At 40.8% G+C, this 18,393-nt stretch overlaps 1 protein-coding gene across 1 annotated transcript; it reads left to right on the forward strand.

Moving 5' to 3' along the window:
- Positions 1-5,759: 5,759 nt before the first annotated feature.
- On the forward strand, positions 5,760-18,085 carry LOC148195892 (prolycopene isomerase, chloroplastic-like). The gene is made up of 11 exons (XM_088094266.1): positions 5,760-6,357; positions 6,891-7,097; positions 7,189-7,288; positions 7,532-7,605; positions 7,941-7,996; positions 8,824-8,977; positions 9,059-9,137; positions 9,266-9,414; positions 9,508-9,642; positions 9,751-9,864; positions 17,048-18,085. Exons 1-11 carry the CDS (start codon positions 5,917-5,919, stop codon positions 17,168-17,170), a joined length of 1,632 nt encoding a protein of 543 aa, XP_087950392.1. The 5' UTR covers positions 5,760-5,916; the 3' UTR covers positions 17,171-18,085.
- The last annotated feature ends 308 nt before the right edge of the window (positions 18,086-18,393 follow it).

The following is an 18,393-nucleotide window of genomic DNA, read 5'->3' on the forward strand; positions in this document are numbered from 1 at the left end:
CTGATCTGTTTACGGTTTTGGTGTGTTAGATTAAGTTGAAGTGGTTGAGTGAATTCTGATAGAAAGCCGTGAGAGCCCGAGAGAAAACTCTAAGCCTTTGGAAGTGCACTGCTAGATCAGGTAAGGGAAGCTTATATGTTTAATGGATACTGTATGTTATATGTTCTGATTTGCATGTATGAAAAATCTGAAGTTTTAGCTGTTATGAAAGTTTTCTGATATCTGATATGATTTCTGGTTTTTGGTTGATCTGTTATGAACAAACACTACTCGTATGTATTATATGATGTTGATTTTGATTTAATTGCATGATTGATCTGATTATGTGTGAATGGAGTATGGTTATTGTATAGTTGGAATGATTAAAATGTTGAAATCTGTATGATGATGATGTTTACAGTGAATTAAATCTGGAATGAAAGTTATGAAGTTTATAAAATTGGAAATCTGGAAAATTCTGTTAAGATTGAAAAAGCTGAAATTTCAAATCATCCCTTCTGATAAATGACGCTCGTCACTGTACGGTCTTAGACCGTTCGGTTTTCAGTAAAGTAACTTAGATTGGGATTCTTTCATTTGGAAGGAATTCTGCTCATGAACGAGCGTCCCAAATTGAATGTCTGAGCGTTCGTCTAGCTCAGCAGTATTTAAATATTTAAAACTTTATGAATAAGTAACGCTCGGTCTTATACCGAAGTGTTCGTCCTAAATAGCGTTCGGCCTTCTGTTGAACGTTCGTCTTTGATAGCGTTCGTCCTTATGTCGAGCGTTCGTCCTTTATATTGTTTGGCCTTATGTCGAGCGATTCGTCATTCATAGCGTTCGGCCTTATGTCGAACGTCCGTTCTTAATAATGCGTTCGGTCTTGTCACGAGCGTCCATTCTAAATCTCGCTTGGTCTCATACCTCGCGTTCGTACTAATTGAATAATTATTTGATAAAATAGCGTTCGTTCTAAAGTATTAGACATTCATTCTCCGTACGTCCGTTAAATCTCTGGCCTTAGTTTTCATTATGCAACCATCTTCAAATATGATTCTAAGTATTTTTGACAATCCATTGTGTATTAAATCTGGTCCATATTTTTATCACAAATATTTTCTAAGCACCAGTACACTTCAAGTCGAGTCAGTTCATCTAACTGGCCAAATAGAAAATTCTGTTTGTTGTATATTTCCCTGAGTATCCAGTAACTTTATTTGGACGTTCGTCCTACTTCTTCAATGGATTGAGCGTTCGTTATTTTTGACTCCTGAACCTAATGATGTAAACGATGATGGAATATGATAAGTTAAAGTGTGAACACTATGAGAACTGAATTTATGATGTTGGATTTTGGACGAGCGTTCCAGGGAGGAACGTCTCATATATATATATATATTGAAAGATTGAATTTGTAAAGTATGACTGTGGTTAGTTAATGCTGGCTTGGTCCATCCTGATATTCCGTGATGCTCATCTTCACGTAGAAGGGAGTAGTCATGTGTGGGAATGGCAGGAGGTCTTCGTATCCCTCACTTAGCAGGGGCGAAGGATTAACCTCAAGTGGAAGCTGATTAGGTATATCCCGGCTACTACACCACTTGGGTGCAAGGACGCCTGTAACTACATGGTTCATACAGTCCGGACGGTCTGTCTTATATATCTTTCTATGTTAAATTACATGAATAAGTTACTTGATGTGCGTGTGAATTGAATTACGAACTGTATGTGTGTTGTATTAATTAAACAGTATAAGCTTACCCTTGCGTTTTCCATTTGTGTTGTCTACTGTTCATGTGCTTCCGTCTTGTCAAAATGCAATGATCATCCGTTGTGGATGTGAGCAGATGGTGATGCATCCCTTGAAGTCATGCTGGAAGAAGAAAATTTGGAGGATGCAAATCTGGTGGAAGTGGAAGTTAAAGCCGAGCCTTAGAGCGCTCGTTAGTTTAGTACTGTATATATATTAGTTCATTTTGGAACGTTCGGTTATCATTTTTGTAAAACCGTTCGTTATTAGTGCTCGTTATTTTTGAGCTGAAATTTGTAACTCTGAAACCTTAAGTGTTCTGTTTTAAATTCTCTGCACTTGAATACGCTAGTTAATTGTACATCAGCCGTTAGGCTTTGAACCTTGGTTTACTGTTAATATTAAGACTGATTACTGTTCACTGTTAATTGTAATTAATTCTGAATTATGGTATTACTATATTTTGGGATGTTACATTAGTTAAGGTTAAATAGTTGTTGTTTAGGTGTATAATATTTATATTATATAAATTCTCATGAAATAGTAATTATATATTTTTCAAAAATTTAGTTTTGATTTTTTTTCTTAAGGAGAATTTGTAAATACATTTTATATAATTATAAATTAGTTTTTAATTTTTTTATCAACTATATAATGCTTTAAATTAGCAAAGTCATTTTACTAGATTGGGTGTTAAACTCCTTCCTTGTGTTTCCACTTGTTGATTTTTCACTCAAGTGTATTTCCTCCTTTAACCTTAACTTTGAATGGTGCCAATTTTCCTCACCATATTCCTCCTATCAAGTTCATAGGAAGCGCAACCAATAAAAAAACAAAAATAAGAGGGATTGATTTAAGAAAGCGGAGAAAAGGGGATTTGAATGATAAGAAAATTGAGGAATGAAAATTATAGTGTCTGGAGAGGAAAAAAAATCGCTAAAAAAGAAAACCAACAAAAAAAACTAAAAAAATCAAAGAACTAATACAATGACTTATGACACTTTCTAAACCACATTATGGCTAATTTAATAAAAGAACTATAAAAAATTATTTAATAAATATCAAAACTCAATTGATTAAAACAATATAAACCAAAATAAATAATAAACTTAAATATAAAAAATAAATTAGGCTAAAATTATTAAATAATAAGTTTTTAAATTTAGAATATTTTACAAGTATGAAGCAGACCTCTTCAGATAAATAATGAATTTTTTAAAAACCTAAACTTGTCACAATAAATAAATAAGCTAAGCATAAATGTAAAATATAAAAATGATAGGAACCAATTATATATTTAAGTTCTTTATTTATTTATAAATTACGAAAAATAAGTGCACAATTACACATAATTCAATAACATTAAATGTAAAATATAAACTGTGATAATGTATAATGAATATCCACACATGCACTTATTGAATTAAATATTTATGACAATTGTAACATCCCAAAATATAGTAATTACCATAATTTAGAATTAATTACAATTAACAGTAAATAAGCAGTCTTTACAATTAACCAAGTTCAAAAACCAAACGGCTTAAGGTTGCAGAGTTTCGATATACAGCTCAAAACAGCGAGCGCTAAATAACGAACGGTTTTAGATACAAATAACGTACGCTCAAAATAGGGTTCAGGGATAATTAGGACGAACGGCTTTACAAAATATTTAGCCGAACGTCCAACTAAGCTAACAACTCATAATTCTGATCTATCGAGCGCTCTAAGGCTCGGCCTTTACTTCTACCTCCACCAGATTAGCTTCATTCAAATTTTCTTCTTCCAGCATTTCTTCCAGGGACGTACCACCATCTGCTCACATCCACAACGGATGATCATTGCAAAACAGGACGAACGTACATGGACAATTGACAACACAAGGAAAACGAAAGGGTAAGCTTATAATATTTAATTCATACATCCAACATACACGTTCAACATTTCAATGCACACGCATAACATACAATTGAACATAATCCATCATAGTAATTTATAAATATATATATATTAGACGACCGTCCGGACTGTATGAACCGTGTAGCTACAGGCGTCCTTGCACCCGAGTGATGTAGTAACTGGGATACACTCAACAGCTGCCACTCGAGGTTAGCTCTATCCAAAGTACCCCTAAGGAATAGAACCTCCTGCCATTCCCACACATGACTACCCCCTTCTACGTGAAGATGAGTATCACGGGATATCAGGATGGACCAAGCCAGCATTAGCTAACCACAGTCATACTTTACCAATTCAATATTCCACATATCTGAGACGTTCCTCCTTGGAACGCTCGTTCAAATTCCATAATCATAAAATCACTTAATATAACGTTCGCACTGTAATTTATCATAATTCATAATCAATCTCATCTTTAACTTTAAGAGTACAAAAAGACGAACGTTCAGTCCCTTGAAGAAAATAGGACGAACGTTCAAATACAGTACTGGAGGGACGGACGTAACTCTCTGTTTGACCAATTAAATGAACTGATGCCAGTATTGAACGAACGTAAAAGGATAAATATTCAAATGTTGGAACGAACGCTATTTTGAACGTACGCTTCGGTATCAGACCGAGCGCTGTTTAAGACAAACGCTTTGGTAGAATACCGTGCGTCATTTAAACGAACGTTCGGTATCAGACCAAACGTTACTAAAGGACGAACGTTCGACATAAGGTCGAACGCTATCAAGAACGAACGTTCGACAGAAGGCCGAACGCTATAAGGGCGAACGCTTCGGTTAAAGACCGAGCGTTACGTATTTATAAAGTTTCAAATATTTATAACAGCTGAGCTGAACGAACGCTCAGACATCCATATGGGGACGCTCGTTCTCGAGCAGAATTCTTTCCAAATGAAAGATTTCCATTCTAAGTGATTTTAAGGGAAACCGAACGGTCTAAGACCGTACGATGACGAGCGTCATTTATCAAAGGGGATGATTTAAGTTTCAGATTTTCTCAAACTTAACAAATTTCCAGATTTCAACATTTTAACCTATACTTTATACTTCAAATGATTCTCAAGTCTATGAACTTTATAACTTTCACTTCCAGATTAATTCACATTCAAAAATCAACATATTAAAACTCATATATTACAATATTCACCCATCATTCATACGTATCAAACCAACATATAGTTCAACAACCCAGAAATCATATCCAATATCAGAGAACGTTCATAACAGCTCAAACTTCATAATTTTCATGCATACAACTCAGATCATACAACATGCAGTATAAATTAAACATATAAGCTTCCCTTACCTGGATAGCAGTGTTCGTTCTAATAGTATCACTTGGACTTGCCCAACTTATGGTTTTCTACCCTCCAAGATCTTTCTTATTCTCTTCAACTAAGTCTAACCAAAGAAACGTAAACGATATCAACTTAAGCCCTTGCATGTAACTGAATCTGGGTTCGAAGGAATTCCAGAAACGAGCTTATGAGTTGGAAATCTTACCGTCAACAGAATCTGAAGTTGTTCGGACCAAAATGAAGTTCACGGCGTAAGGAACGTTCCTACGGTTCTGAATGTTAAACGGAGAAGAGATGAATGAGTAACAGTAGAGAGAAGTTTTAGGGTTTCTAGAGAGAGGTTGGAGAAGATGAAGGATTTGAGTTCTGAGGAAGAGGATGAGTGGTGCAGGTAAGAGAGAGAATTCTAGGAAATCCAGTTTTGTGAAATTCACGTTCGTTGGAGCGAACGTACCCCAAGCTGACACGTGCCCACTAAATTCTGAACTGGAAGCTTCTTCTGCAACACGTGGCGTGTGTGCTTGTGAAGCCATGTGCGTTTTCAGAGAATGATGGGTGCGGTTTCAGTGTGTGTCAGAGAGTTTATCAGATTTGGAAATGGGTTTTAAAATGAGATAAGCATGGATTGTGATGTGCATTAATGGTGATGTGACAGGTAATTACAGAGAAATTTTCAGGGTCTCACAACAATTGAATGATTTTTTCTCATTTCAATTAATTAAATTTAATAATTTGTCAGCTTTTGGATAAACTAATGACAAACCAAACATTGTGTGTGTTGGGCAGGAATCAAATTTAGATGTGAGTGGAATCCACACACATTAACACCATTACAGAACATAACCAGCATCCAAAGGCAAATGCCAGTTTTTCGCACTTCCACTTTCCACCAGACCACAACCTTCTCCTCCTTCTAATCATGATCCCTTCCCCTTTCCTCTCCCTTTGTCGACACTCCTTTTCCCATAATTTCCCAACAGGGGCTGCTTCTCAAAGTTCAAACTTTCTGCTAAAGTTTCAATCTTTTGCTTTTGGAAATCATGCAGGGAGTGAATTTCCATCCGGGTCTTTCTCCAATGCTCTCAGAAGAAAAAGGGTGTCCGTGGTGTGCTCAACGTCAACTCTGACTGTGGAAGAAGTGGCAGAGAGAGGAGTGAAGGGTAAGGGTGAAAAGTTTGATGCAATTGTTATAGGGTCTGGGATTGGAGGGTTGGTTGCAGAAACACAGTTGGCAGTGAAGGGTGCCAGAGTTTTGGTTTTAGAGAAGTATGTGATTCCTGGTGGAAGCTCTGGATTTTACCAGAGGGATGGCTATACTTTTGATATCGGTTCTTTTGTCATGTTTGGTTTCAGTGATAAGGTCAGTTATTTATTTGTTTAATTTGGGTGCATGCCTTTTTGTGTGTGTAATCATTTACTTTAATTTCATTATTGATGTGATGAAATGTGGATGGTATAGAAATTTTACGGGTGAGCTCATGAGTTAAATGTTACACTTAAGGAATATGGATGCTTTGCTTGTGAGAGGGACTTTCTGTTTCTCTCTGGTTGTAATGCATTAAATTTTTATTTTATTTTTGTTTTGGAGACATTCATTTGTAAACAACACTTTATTTTGTGTTGCCATCAGTGTTATTGTGCTTAGCTGGTGCCTGGTGTTCATGAACAAAATGATTGCGTCTAGTTTGCTCTTTTGGTTAGTTTAATATTAAGAAAGATTTGGTTCATTATGTGAAGCTTGACTTTTGATCAATTAAGCTCCAAATAAATGTAATTTGCTCATCTTCTAATAATACCTTAGCCAGCAGTAGATTCGAGCACTTCTAATTGTTCTTTATGTTGAATGGTATGCTTCCTAGGATCATGAACACCATGTGCCTTAAATTTGTGAAGGGTAATCTCAATTTGATAACACAAGCGTTGGAGGCAGTCGGTTGTCAGATGCAAGTGGTACCTGATCCAACAACCGTTCATTTCCATCTACCAAATAACCTTTCTGTTCGAGTGCACAAAGAATATGATAAATTCATTGATGAACTGACTAGTTACTTTCCCCACGAAAAGGAGGGTATTCTTAAATTCTACAGTGAATGCTGGAAGGTTTGTCTAAATTGAGGTGATTGCAGCCCCCTTAAGGCATTTTTGCCTCTCCTTGAAGTTTACCTTTTAAGATCTTTTGTGTTATGGTTAGATTTTCAATGCGCTGAATTCCTTGGCGTTGAAGTCACTGGAAGAGCCACTCTACCTTTTTGGACAGTTTTTTCAGAAGCCCCTGGAATGCTTGACACTAGGTACTTTCATGTTGTTTATTTTAAACTGTAAGGCCACAAATTTGAACTCTTAACTTTAATTCCAAAGGTAGTATTGTTTTTTAGTTCCACTTGGTTTATCTTTTCGGTATTTTGGTAGATTGGAGAATGTATGTTTTAACTTATGAGTTAAAAGAATTGTTGAGGGAAGCAAAGGGTGAAAAAGTGAACAAATACGTCACTCAACTCTGCAGTTTGTTGCTTAACTCCACTGCATATAACTAGTTGACTCAACAAATTTTACCCTAACCATGAAGTACATTAAAGATCCAAACTTGTTGTCTTTCATAGACACAGAGGCAGATGTGATAACTTATTTGATTCAGCTTGAAGTTTCATGAATTTATTAAGGTCAATGTGTCTTGAATAGTTACTCAGTGCAATGTGTTAAGAGAGACAACATGTACTAAATAAGTGTGGAAACCATTCTAGTGGATCTCATAGAAGAGGTTGAGGACAATTGTTGTGGGTCCCATCATAGCATTTGAGTCTTAAACAAATTGTGCCACATGTTTTGTATCTTCTTCCAACCTATTTTCAATTGAGATAGCAGTCATGTTACTACTCATTTACACTTTGATTAATTATTCAATTGTTGGTACGTGATTGGTAATTTATATCCATGCTGTTGCAGTGTTTTATAGTGAGCACAGTCAACGCTATACAGACACCAATGATCAATGCTAGCATGATAACCTTTTTTCATTCTTTCAGTTCATTAAATTTTTGTATTACATTTATTAAATTGTCTAGGAGAGAAGGTTTCATGCTTGCATTCATAGCTTCTGCTTGTAATGAATGGAGGATTAGATTGCAAAAAATAGAACTAGCAGGAATTTGACCCAACATTGACTGCTTTTAGTCCTAATAACATACAAATATTTCAGTATCTTTTTTATTTGAATGTTAAGTGTGTAATTTTAAAATGTAAAGGTCATCCTTCCATTAATATGAAGAATCAGTCATGTTTGTTAGACCTGTTATTTTTCTAACTCGTAACTGATTTTAAAATGATGAAAGGGTTAAATATGTTTTTAATCCTTAAAGATGTAGTGAATATTGGTTTTAATCCAACTTTTTGTTGTTAGATTTGGTCCGTACAATTCATTTAACTTTAGAAAACAGTTCTTACAATTATTTTGGTGATGACTTGACATGACATGCATCTTATTGTCAACAACCACTTAGATGCATTCTGTATTATGATAGATAGCAAATCAATAGATAGCAAATGGACTCTGTTCATGACTTTTAAAAGTTATAAGGACCAAAAGCAACAATTTTTTTTTAAGAATAAGCCAAAATTCACCACATGTTCAGGGACTAATCATACTAACCTCTTGAGGAACTGTCAGGGAGACTGCTAAACAATATTTGAGTTAGACATTCATGTTATGCCAGTGAAAACAGTAAAAAGTAAAAGTACTTATTTCAAATATGGTGGCAGTACTATATAGTTCACCTTGGCCTCAAATGCTCTATATTTCCTGCATGGCCTGACTCTTTTTTTCCCTCCAGGTTCTATGTGTCAGACACTTTGGTGGGATCAACTACCCTCTTGGGGGTGTCGGTGGGATTGCAAAGTCCTTAGCAAAAGGTCTTGTTGATCAGGGTAGTGAGATAGTTTACAAAGCAAATGTCACTGGTATTATAATTGAGCAGGGCAAAGCTGTAAGTGAGACTTCATAATAGAAACAATGACATTTTGGAAAGAAGCATTTTTTCTTCAAGAACTGACTATGCTTTTTGCAGGTAGGTGTGAGGCTTGCTGATGGGAGAGAGTTCTTTGCCAAAACAATAATATCAAATGCTACTAGATGGGATACATTTGGTTGGTTTCAAATTCAAATTTGAATTCTTATAAGATATTTTGTGTGAATATTTTACCGATAATCTCCGCGATGTTTCTCTGCCTTCGTCAGTTCTTAGTTAGTTAAATCACATAATGTTACACTGTAGGAAAGTTGCTGAAGGGTGTTCCACTACCAAAAGAAGAAGAGAACTTCCAGAAAGTTTATGTTAAAGCTCCATCTTTTCTTTCAATTCACATGGGGGTTAAAGCAGAGATTTTACCACCAGATACAGACTGTCACCATTTTGTCCTTGAGGTAGTTGGAAGTTTGCTCAACTTAAAATTTCTTAATAGTCCTTGTACCTTAAAATGAATATTAGCTTAATGCATTTCATTGGTTCTTCTCTAGAGCAACTGGTCCGAATTGGAGGATTCATATGGAAGTATCTTTTTAAGTATACCAACTGTTCTTGATTCATCATTGGCTCCCGAAGGTCGCCATATCCTTCATATATTCACAACTTCTTCCATGGGGGACTGGGAGGTAGGCAATACTGATAAACAAAGTTCAAAACTTTCACATTGCATGCTTGTGTGACTTCAGAATCTGTTTTTGTCTTAAAATATCTAGTGTCACTGTTTTCTGTACCAGGGTCTCTCAAGAGTAGAATACGATGCAAAGAAGCAGCTTGTAGCCGATGAAATCATAAGCAGATTAGAGAATAAATTGTTTCCAGGTCTTAGATCATCCATCGATTTTATCGAGGTATTGGTTATAACCTCAGACCTTATATACTGAATGGTATTTCTGTGATTTCCTATTGTTTAAAAATCAATTAAATATAAATCTAGGAGATTTGATTGTATTTTACTTATCTCTTCATTAGTCCAATACCACATTTACCAGTTATTTGGTAAATCTTGCATTGTGTTACTTTGGCTTGCCAATCTCTCCAGATAATAGCCTGAGTAATGCTATTTTCCTGTTGACAAAGAAAAATCTGGTGTTAATATTTGAGAAGAACTAACTATTGTCTATTTGACTGCTTGTGGACCTAAATTCTATCATGCTAAAGGTGATAATTAGACATAAATGTTTGTATAACTACATTTGTTTTTGAAAGATCCAAACCCCAATTACCTTTCAGGATAATGCTGCCTGACAGATCCTTTTTTTTATATAAAACTCTTGCTAGGCATTACTATGATCTTTGGCATCTCAGCTAGGCTAACCCCTAGGACATATACCATTTGTCATCACATGAAAATATCATTAAAAACAAAAAGAAAGATACAAAGAACTCATGGGGTGTTACGTGCCTGAGTCTGGAATGTAACTAGAACGCTCTCGTCACACACTCTCACAAGCAAGGGATAATGAAAACAATAGCTGGATGAACCCTTTTTATTGAATAAGAATACTGGATCAAGAAAACAAACAATAACTGGGAGCAGGATCTCCGTCAGTTACCTGAGAGCATAACCTCTCTTACAAAATTCCCAAATCAAAAGCATGTCTTTTTCCCTAGGTTCCTCCTCTATTAATACTAATTACTCCTTCCCAAAAGGGCCGAGAATAATAATAACTATTATTTATTATAATTATCTGGTAAGAATATATCTATTCTTATTTATTATATTTATGCGTATTTATTATCATTATCTGGTAAGAATATATCTAGCCTTATTTATTATATTTATGCGTATTTATTATATTTCCTTCTATACTATCCTTCTGTTGTCAGTTTGACGCTCGTCCTTGCTCAGGCCGCTCGTCCCTTGCTCATTCAGCCCTTGTTGCTTCCACTCCCTCAGGACGCTCGTCCTCGCCCCTCGTTGCTCCCACTCGCTCAGGACGTTCGTCCTCGCCCCTCGTTGCTTCCACTCGCTCAGGACGCTCGTCCCCTCCCCTCGTTGCTTCCACTCGCTCAGGACGCTCGTCCTCGTCCCGCTCGCTCTGCTCTCTTTCTCTTCCCCTTGTCGTTCGGCCATCAGGCTCCTCCCTTTCAACCGTTCGGTCATTGTCTTCTTCCGTACGGTCCCCTTCTCTCTCCCTCCTATATCTTCGTCTCTCGTAAACTCGCCAGGGCCTAACATTACCCACCTCCTGAAGATCAACCTTGCCCTCAAGGTTGAAGTCTGGATATTGGTCTCGGATGGTTATGGCATCTTCCCATGTTGCCCCGTCCGGTCCTCCCTCTTGCCATTCGATCAACAATTCCTGTCGTTCGTCCTCTCCCTGTTGCACCTGCCTTTTATCCAGAACTCTGACCGGCCTGGGAGACGGTCCCTCCATTTCCAGGTCTTTGGGTAACTCTTTCTCCACCCTGTTCTCCCCCACGGCCTTCTTTAACTGCGACACATGGAACACCGGATGGATTCGCGCGGCCTCTGGTAGTTGCAACTTAAAGGCCACTTCACCTATCTGCTGTATGACCGGGAAGGGTCCAAAATACCGAGCGGCTAGTTTAGAATGTAGTGGGGACGGCATTGATGTCTGTCGGTGGGGTCTGATCTTGAGATACACCCAATCCCCCACCTCTACATGGGATGGTCTCCTTGCCTTGTCGGCCTGTCTTACCATTAATTCCTGAGCCCTGGCGAGGTGGAACTTCAGCTGGTTGAGCGCCTCATCTCTTGTCTGTAACTCCTGGCCGACGGTTTCCACTAAGGTTTCTCCCGGAACGAATCGGTGTAGGGAGGGAGGAGACCTTCCATATACTGTTTCAAATGGGGTGCATTTGGCCGACTCTTGATAGGTGGTGTTATACCAATATTCCGCCCAGGGTAGTACTACGCTCCATCCCTTTGGTTGTTCTGAGCAGAAGCATCGCAGATAACCCTCCAACACCCTATTTACAACCTCGGTCTGCCCATCGGATTCAGGATGATAGGCGGTGCTCATCTTTAGTTGAGTTCCTTGTAATTTAAACAACTCCTTCCAGAAATTACTCAGGAACAGTGGATCTCGGTCACTTACGATTGATATTGGCACTCCATGCAACCGTACGACCTCCTTTACAAACACTGCAGCTACCGTTCGAGCAGAATAGGGATGTTTAAGTGGTATGAAATGTCCATATTTGCTGAGACGGTCTACCACCACTAGCACCGCATCATACCCCTGGGACTTAGGTAGCTTAGCAATGAAATCCATGCTTATCTCTTCCCAAATGGCGTTGGGAATGGGTAAAGGTTGCAGCAACCCTTGCGGAGATGATGTCAGATACTTATGTTGTTGACATACTAAGCAGCTGGCCACGAAGTCAGTCACGGCTTTCTTCATTCCTATCCAATAGAGAGATTGCGCCACCTTGCGATACGTCCGATATACCCCTGAGTGTCCTCCTGTTTGCGTGGTATGAAACTCGGCTATTAACTTGGGTACCCAAGCCGAACGGGCAGACAGCACAAGCCTCCCCTTATAGTGTAACCTCTCGTGTTCCAGCGTGAACGAGGGATGGGAGTTGGGGTCTCGCCTCAAATCTTCTATCACTTTCTTTAATTCTTCATCTGCCTCGACTTCTTCCAGAACCTCCCCAAAGTCTTGCCAGTAAGGTCGGGCTATCACCCTCAATTCCTTTTCTTCCTGCGGATCATCCTCGTCCTTCCGTGATAGGGCGTCTGCTACCTTGTTGGTGACACCCGACTTGTACACGATCTCAAAGTCATACCCCAGAAGCTTTGCAATCCAATTCTGCTGATTCTGAGTAGTGATGCGTTGCTCCAAAAGATACTTCAAGCTCCTTTGATCGGTGTGAACCACAAACCTTTGCCCCAAGAGGTAGGGCCTCCAGTGTTGTATGGCCAAAACTAGCGCCATTAATTCCTTCTCGTATATAGATTTACTCAGTGACCCCTCGGACAACGCTTTACTAAAGAAAGCTATGGGTTGCTTTCCTTGCATGAGTACCGCTCCTATCCCTCTTCCCGACGCGTCACACTCAATGTGGAAAGATTGGTCAAAATCAGGTAGAGCCAGCACTGGGGCCGTAGTGATTGCTTTTTTTAACCTTGACATAGCGTCCTCTGCTTGTTCTGTCCATGCAAACTGCCCCTTTTTAAGGAGGTCGGTCAAAGGTTTGGCAATTTTCCCGTAGTCCTTCACGAACCTCCTATAGTATCCTGTAAGTCCCAGAAATCCCCTCAAAGCCTTCACTGTCTTAGGTTTCTCCCAGTCCATCACGGCTCTTACCTTGTCTTCGTCCATTTCTACGCCCCTCGCTGAAATTCGATGACCCAAATAGCCTATTTGTGTTTTGCCGAACTCACATTTCTTTCGGTTGGCCACCCACCGGTTGGACACGAGTTCCCCCAGCACCGTCCCCACATGCTCTAGGTGCTCCTCCCAGGTTCGGCTATACACCAATATATCATCAAAAAACACCAGTACGAATTTCCGCAGGTAAGGCTGCATCAGGCTGTTCATTGCACTCTGGAATGTGGCTGGTGCGTTAGTGAGGCCGAACGGCATCACCATGAACTCGTAGTGACCCTGGTGCGTCCGGAAAGCCGTTTTCTCTATGTCTCCTTCTCCCATTCGGATCTGGTGGTACCCTGACTTCAAATCCACCTTGGAAAAATATTTGGCCCCTCTCAGTTCGTCCAGTAGTTCTTCTATCAAGGGAATAGGGAATTTGTCGGGTACCGTGACTCGGTTAAGGGCCCTGTAATCCACACAAAATCTCCAGCTACCATCCTTCTTCTTTACCAATATCACTGGACTCGAGTAGGGACTGTTGCTCGACCTTATGACGCCCGTTTTTAACATTTCTGCCACCTGCTTCTCAATCTCCCCCTTCATCACATGCGGGTAGCGGTACGGCCTTACGTTCACTGGATCCGTCCCTTCTTTTAAGGGAATTTGATGCACCATGCCCCTATCAGGCGGAAGTCCGCTTGGTTCGTGAAATACGCTCGCGTACTGATCCAAAACTCTCTTCATGTCACGTGTCTGCTTCTTTGTCAAATCCAGGCCGAACGGCTCTTCTCCCTGGGCGTACGGTTTTCGTTCCTCATCCCTTTCGGTCTCCCCAAGTTCCCACAATAGCAACCAGGCCTCCACTTCTTTCATTTTGAACAATGCTTCGGGTTCCACTAATCTCCGAGTTAAAGTCGGATCCCCCTTAATGGTCACGACGCGTCCTTCTTGACCGAATGCCATAGTTAGGTTACCCCAGTTTAACGTTACTTCTCCCAGCTTAGCCAGCCATTCCACCCCCAGTATTACGTCCACCCCACCCAGTTCAAACAAGTGGAATCGTTCTGTGATGACGGCCTCTCCCAGATGAACCATTACCTTTTCACAACACCCCCTTGTCTCCTTTCTCTGCCCATCTCCCAAACTCACCCTATAGGGTGGTGTATCTACTACGGGTAATGCCAATTCCTCTACCAATTCCCTTCTTATGAAGTTGTGGCTGGCGCCGCTGTCAATCAGAATCAGTACCCGTTTCGCCCCTATCTGACCATGCAATTTCATCGTTCTGGGCTGGGTGAGCCCTCCTGCCGAGAACGCTGATAGCTCCATGTGATCTAGTTCGGCCTCAGCTTCCTCATCCCCACCGGATTCCTCGTCTTCCGCCAGTATCAGCATCCGGAGGCTCCTTTCTGGACAGCGATGGCCTGGTCCGAACGGACCCCCACACCTGAAACACCTCCCCTCCTCCCTTCGTTTGACATATTCAGCGTACGGTAAATCGCGCACGTTCCGGCCCTGATTGTTTGAGAACGTACGTTCTCCTTCTCTCCTGGGGGTTCCTTCCTTTCCTCCTGTCCGCCCCCTCTCGGCGTTTCCCCTTCGGTTCTGATTAGGCCTGCTGGGGTCCGTCCTTGTTACTGCCCCGCTCGGTTTTCCCCACGTCGGGCCCTTGCTTATGATTCCTCCTTCAGCCTTTGCGCCCCCTTGGAACTCTTCCACATCCTTCGCCAGCCTCATTACATCCATCAATTCCCTCGGGTCCAGCAACCTGAGTTGATTACGGATCCCCTCCTGCAAGCCTGCCATGAAATATCCCGTCAGCTGTGCCTCGGGTATCTTTTCTGCTTGTCCGACCAACACTTCAAATTCTTGGATGTATTCTTCCACGGTTCCTGACTGTTTGCAGGCCGCCAGTCTCTCGAAGACCGTTCCCCGGTTTCTGCCTCCGAACCTGATCACCAATGATTCCTTTAATCCGGCCCATGAACGGTTCCTGGCCTTCTCCCTCCAAAACCTGAACCAGTGCCCCGCGATCCCTTCCATGCTGATGTAGGCTAGGCGCAGCTTCTCTTCCTCCGGCACTCCTTGTAGTTCAAAGAATTTGTCCGCTCTATAGATCCAATTCAACGGATCACTGCCTTCGAATATGGGTAAGTCCACCCTTCTCCTCCAATACGGTTGCTCCTCACGTTGTCCACCCTCTAAGCCGCCGCTATTTCTCTCGTCCTCCTCATTCCTTCTCCCGTTGACCGAGCCCTGACTTCCTTCAAAGCTCCCCTCATTTCGTCGACCTCGCTCTCCCATCACCTTCACCAGTTCCTGGACGGCTGCCTCCAGCCCCCCATGGATATTTCTATGACCTCCAATCTTCCCTCAATGACGTTCACTCTTCCCTCCATGATGATCCGGCAGTTTCCTCCCTTGACAATCCGGCAGGTCGGACCAATTGTTACGTGCCTGAGTCTGGAATGTAACTAGAACGCTCTCGTCACACACTCTCACAAGCAAGGGATAATGAAAACAATAGCTGGATGAACCCTTTTTATTGAATAAGAATACTGGATCAAGAAAACAAACAATAACTGGGAGCAGGATCTCCGTCAGTTACCTGAGAGCATAACCTCTCTTACAAAATTCCCAAATCAAAAGCATGTCTTTTTCCCTAGGTTCCTCCTCTATTAATACTAATTACTCCTTCCCAAAAGGGCCGAGAATAATAATAACTATTATTTATTATAATTATCTGGTAAGAATATATCTATTCTTATTTATTATATTTATGCGTATTTATTATCATTATCTGGTAAGAATATATCTAGCCTTATTTATTATATTTATGCGTATTTATTATATTTCCTTCTATACTATCCTTCTGTTGTCAGTTTGACGCTCGTCCTTGCTCAGGCCGCTCGTCCCTTGCTCATTCAGCCCTTGTTGCTTCCACTCCCTCAGGACGCTCGTCCTCGCCCCTCGTTGCTCCCACTCGCTCAGGACGTTCGTCCTCGCCCCTCGTTGCTTCCACTCGCTCAGGACGCTCGTCCCCTCCCCTCGTTGCTTCCACTCGCTCAGGACGCTCGTCCTCGTCCCGCTCGCTCTGCTCTCTTTCTCTTCCCCTTGTCGTTCGGCCATCAGGCTCCTCCCTTTCAACCGTTCGGTCATTGTCTTCTTCCGTATGGTCCCCTTCTCTCTCCCTCCTATATCTTCGTCTCTCGTAAACTCGCCAAGGCCTAACATGGGGGGACCCAACCAAAACCCATGAACAGAAAACAAGCCAGCTATAAAGCTATACACAAGCTAAGAAGCTCTATACATAGGAAAAAGAAACCTATTATGACAAAAGTCCAAACTTATAAAAGCTTGCATAACCATATACCATTTAAACATTTCTCTGACAGGCCTAAACTCCCCCAGGTTATCAGCACAACGACTTTCTTCTCGAAAAATATGTGACACCGTAAAATCAATACCACTACGAAACTTAATGGATTTCCTCCAACGACCTTTAATAGACCACAGTACAACCTCTTGATGAGAGAAAGCTTTACAGACCAAGGATGGATCACTTTCCAACCAGACTCTTCTAAATCTGGCTCTTTTTTGTTATGCTTGTAACATTCTTGCTATCATGTAAGCATATGAAGTATCTGCATAGATGGAGGAAACTATCATGCTTAGATATTCTTTGGCGTTTGGTTCTTGTGCTTTTTTATTATATGTATGTTTTCTGAAATCTTAAGCCTTGCTACAGGTAGGGACACCAAAGACACACAGGCGATACCTAGCTCGTGACAAGGGGACGTACGGCCCAATGCCACGTGGAACACCAAAGGGGTTATTGGGAATGCCATTTAATACAACAGTAGGTCCTTAAACGAATAACTGGTTCAGGGCTTTTGCACCAAAGTAGGCAAATATGCCTTCTTTATTACCAAAATAGGCAAAATTTGACCGAAAGTGAAGTCGTGGGGGGCCAAAACGACTTCAAAAGAAGAAGTCGTGCCCCCCTGCACGACTTCACACTGTTCATAGGTACAGTGTTGAAGTCGTGCATCCCAAAAACGACTTCTGGATCCTGTAATCGATTACATTGATTTGGTAATCGATTACAGAGTGTTGAAACTTTCTGAAAAAATCGCGCGCCCTGCGCCCCTTTGTTGCGTCCGAGCGCGGACGATCTGTATGTGGACGAGCGTTCACTGAAAATGGACGAGCGTCCACTTCTCCTGCCGAGCGTCCACTTAGCGCATCTCGACGAGCGTCCTCTTAGCGCATCTCGACGAGCGTCCTCTTAGCTAGATGGACGAACGTCCTCTTAGCTTTCTGGACGAGCGTTCTCTCTGCCTGGCTGGACGAGCGTCCTCTTCTGCCTGGGTGGACGAGCATCCTCTTCTGCCTGGACGAGCGTCCGCTTCTGCCTTGCACCAAAACAACCTGGTAATCGATTACACATGTTTTGTAATCGATTACCAGTGCTTTTGGTGGCATACAAATTTGAAGTCGTGCAGGGTGGTCATGATTTCAACATTCTGTAATCGATTACCATTACATTGTAATCGATTACAAAGTCTTGAAGTCGTTTTTGGGGTGCACGACTTCAACACTGTTGCTATGAACAGTGTGAAGTCGTGCAGGAGGGGCACGACTTCTTCATTTGAAGTCGTTTGGGCCCCCCACGACTTCCCCATTTTCGTAAATTTGGTTGAATTTGCCCATTTTGGTAATATTATAGGCAAATATGCCTAGTTTGGTGCAAAACCCGCTTTTGTTTGATCACACCATTGTTTCACTGCAGATTTCCTCCTCAATGTTCAAGACTCAGCAGTTTGCCACATAAGATAGGTGGTGTCAGTTGCAACTCAATCCATGGAGTGCCATAGCTTGGGAAAAAAATAATTTGGAGGGTGCAAAATAAATAAGCTTACAATGTATAAATCAAATGTGATGGTTTTGACAATAATTTATTTTAAGTGATTCAAGTAACTATTGGTAACATTTAATACTGATTATTTTCTTAAGTAATAGTCGTCTATGATATACAAATATTTTTTTTTTACTTTATTAATAATAATACTCCTTAGAACTTTACCACCTTAT

Source organism: Vigna umbellata, chromosome 7 (assembly GCF_029865625.1).
Source record: "Vigna umbellata cultivar VRB3 chromosome 7, Vumbellata_1.0, whole genome shotgun sequence".
NCBI classification, from domain to species: Eukaryota; Viridiplantae; Streptophyta; class Magnoliopsida; order Fabales; family Fabaceae; genus Vigna; species Vigna umbellata.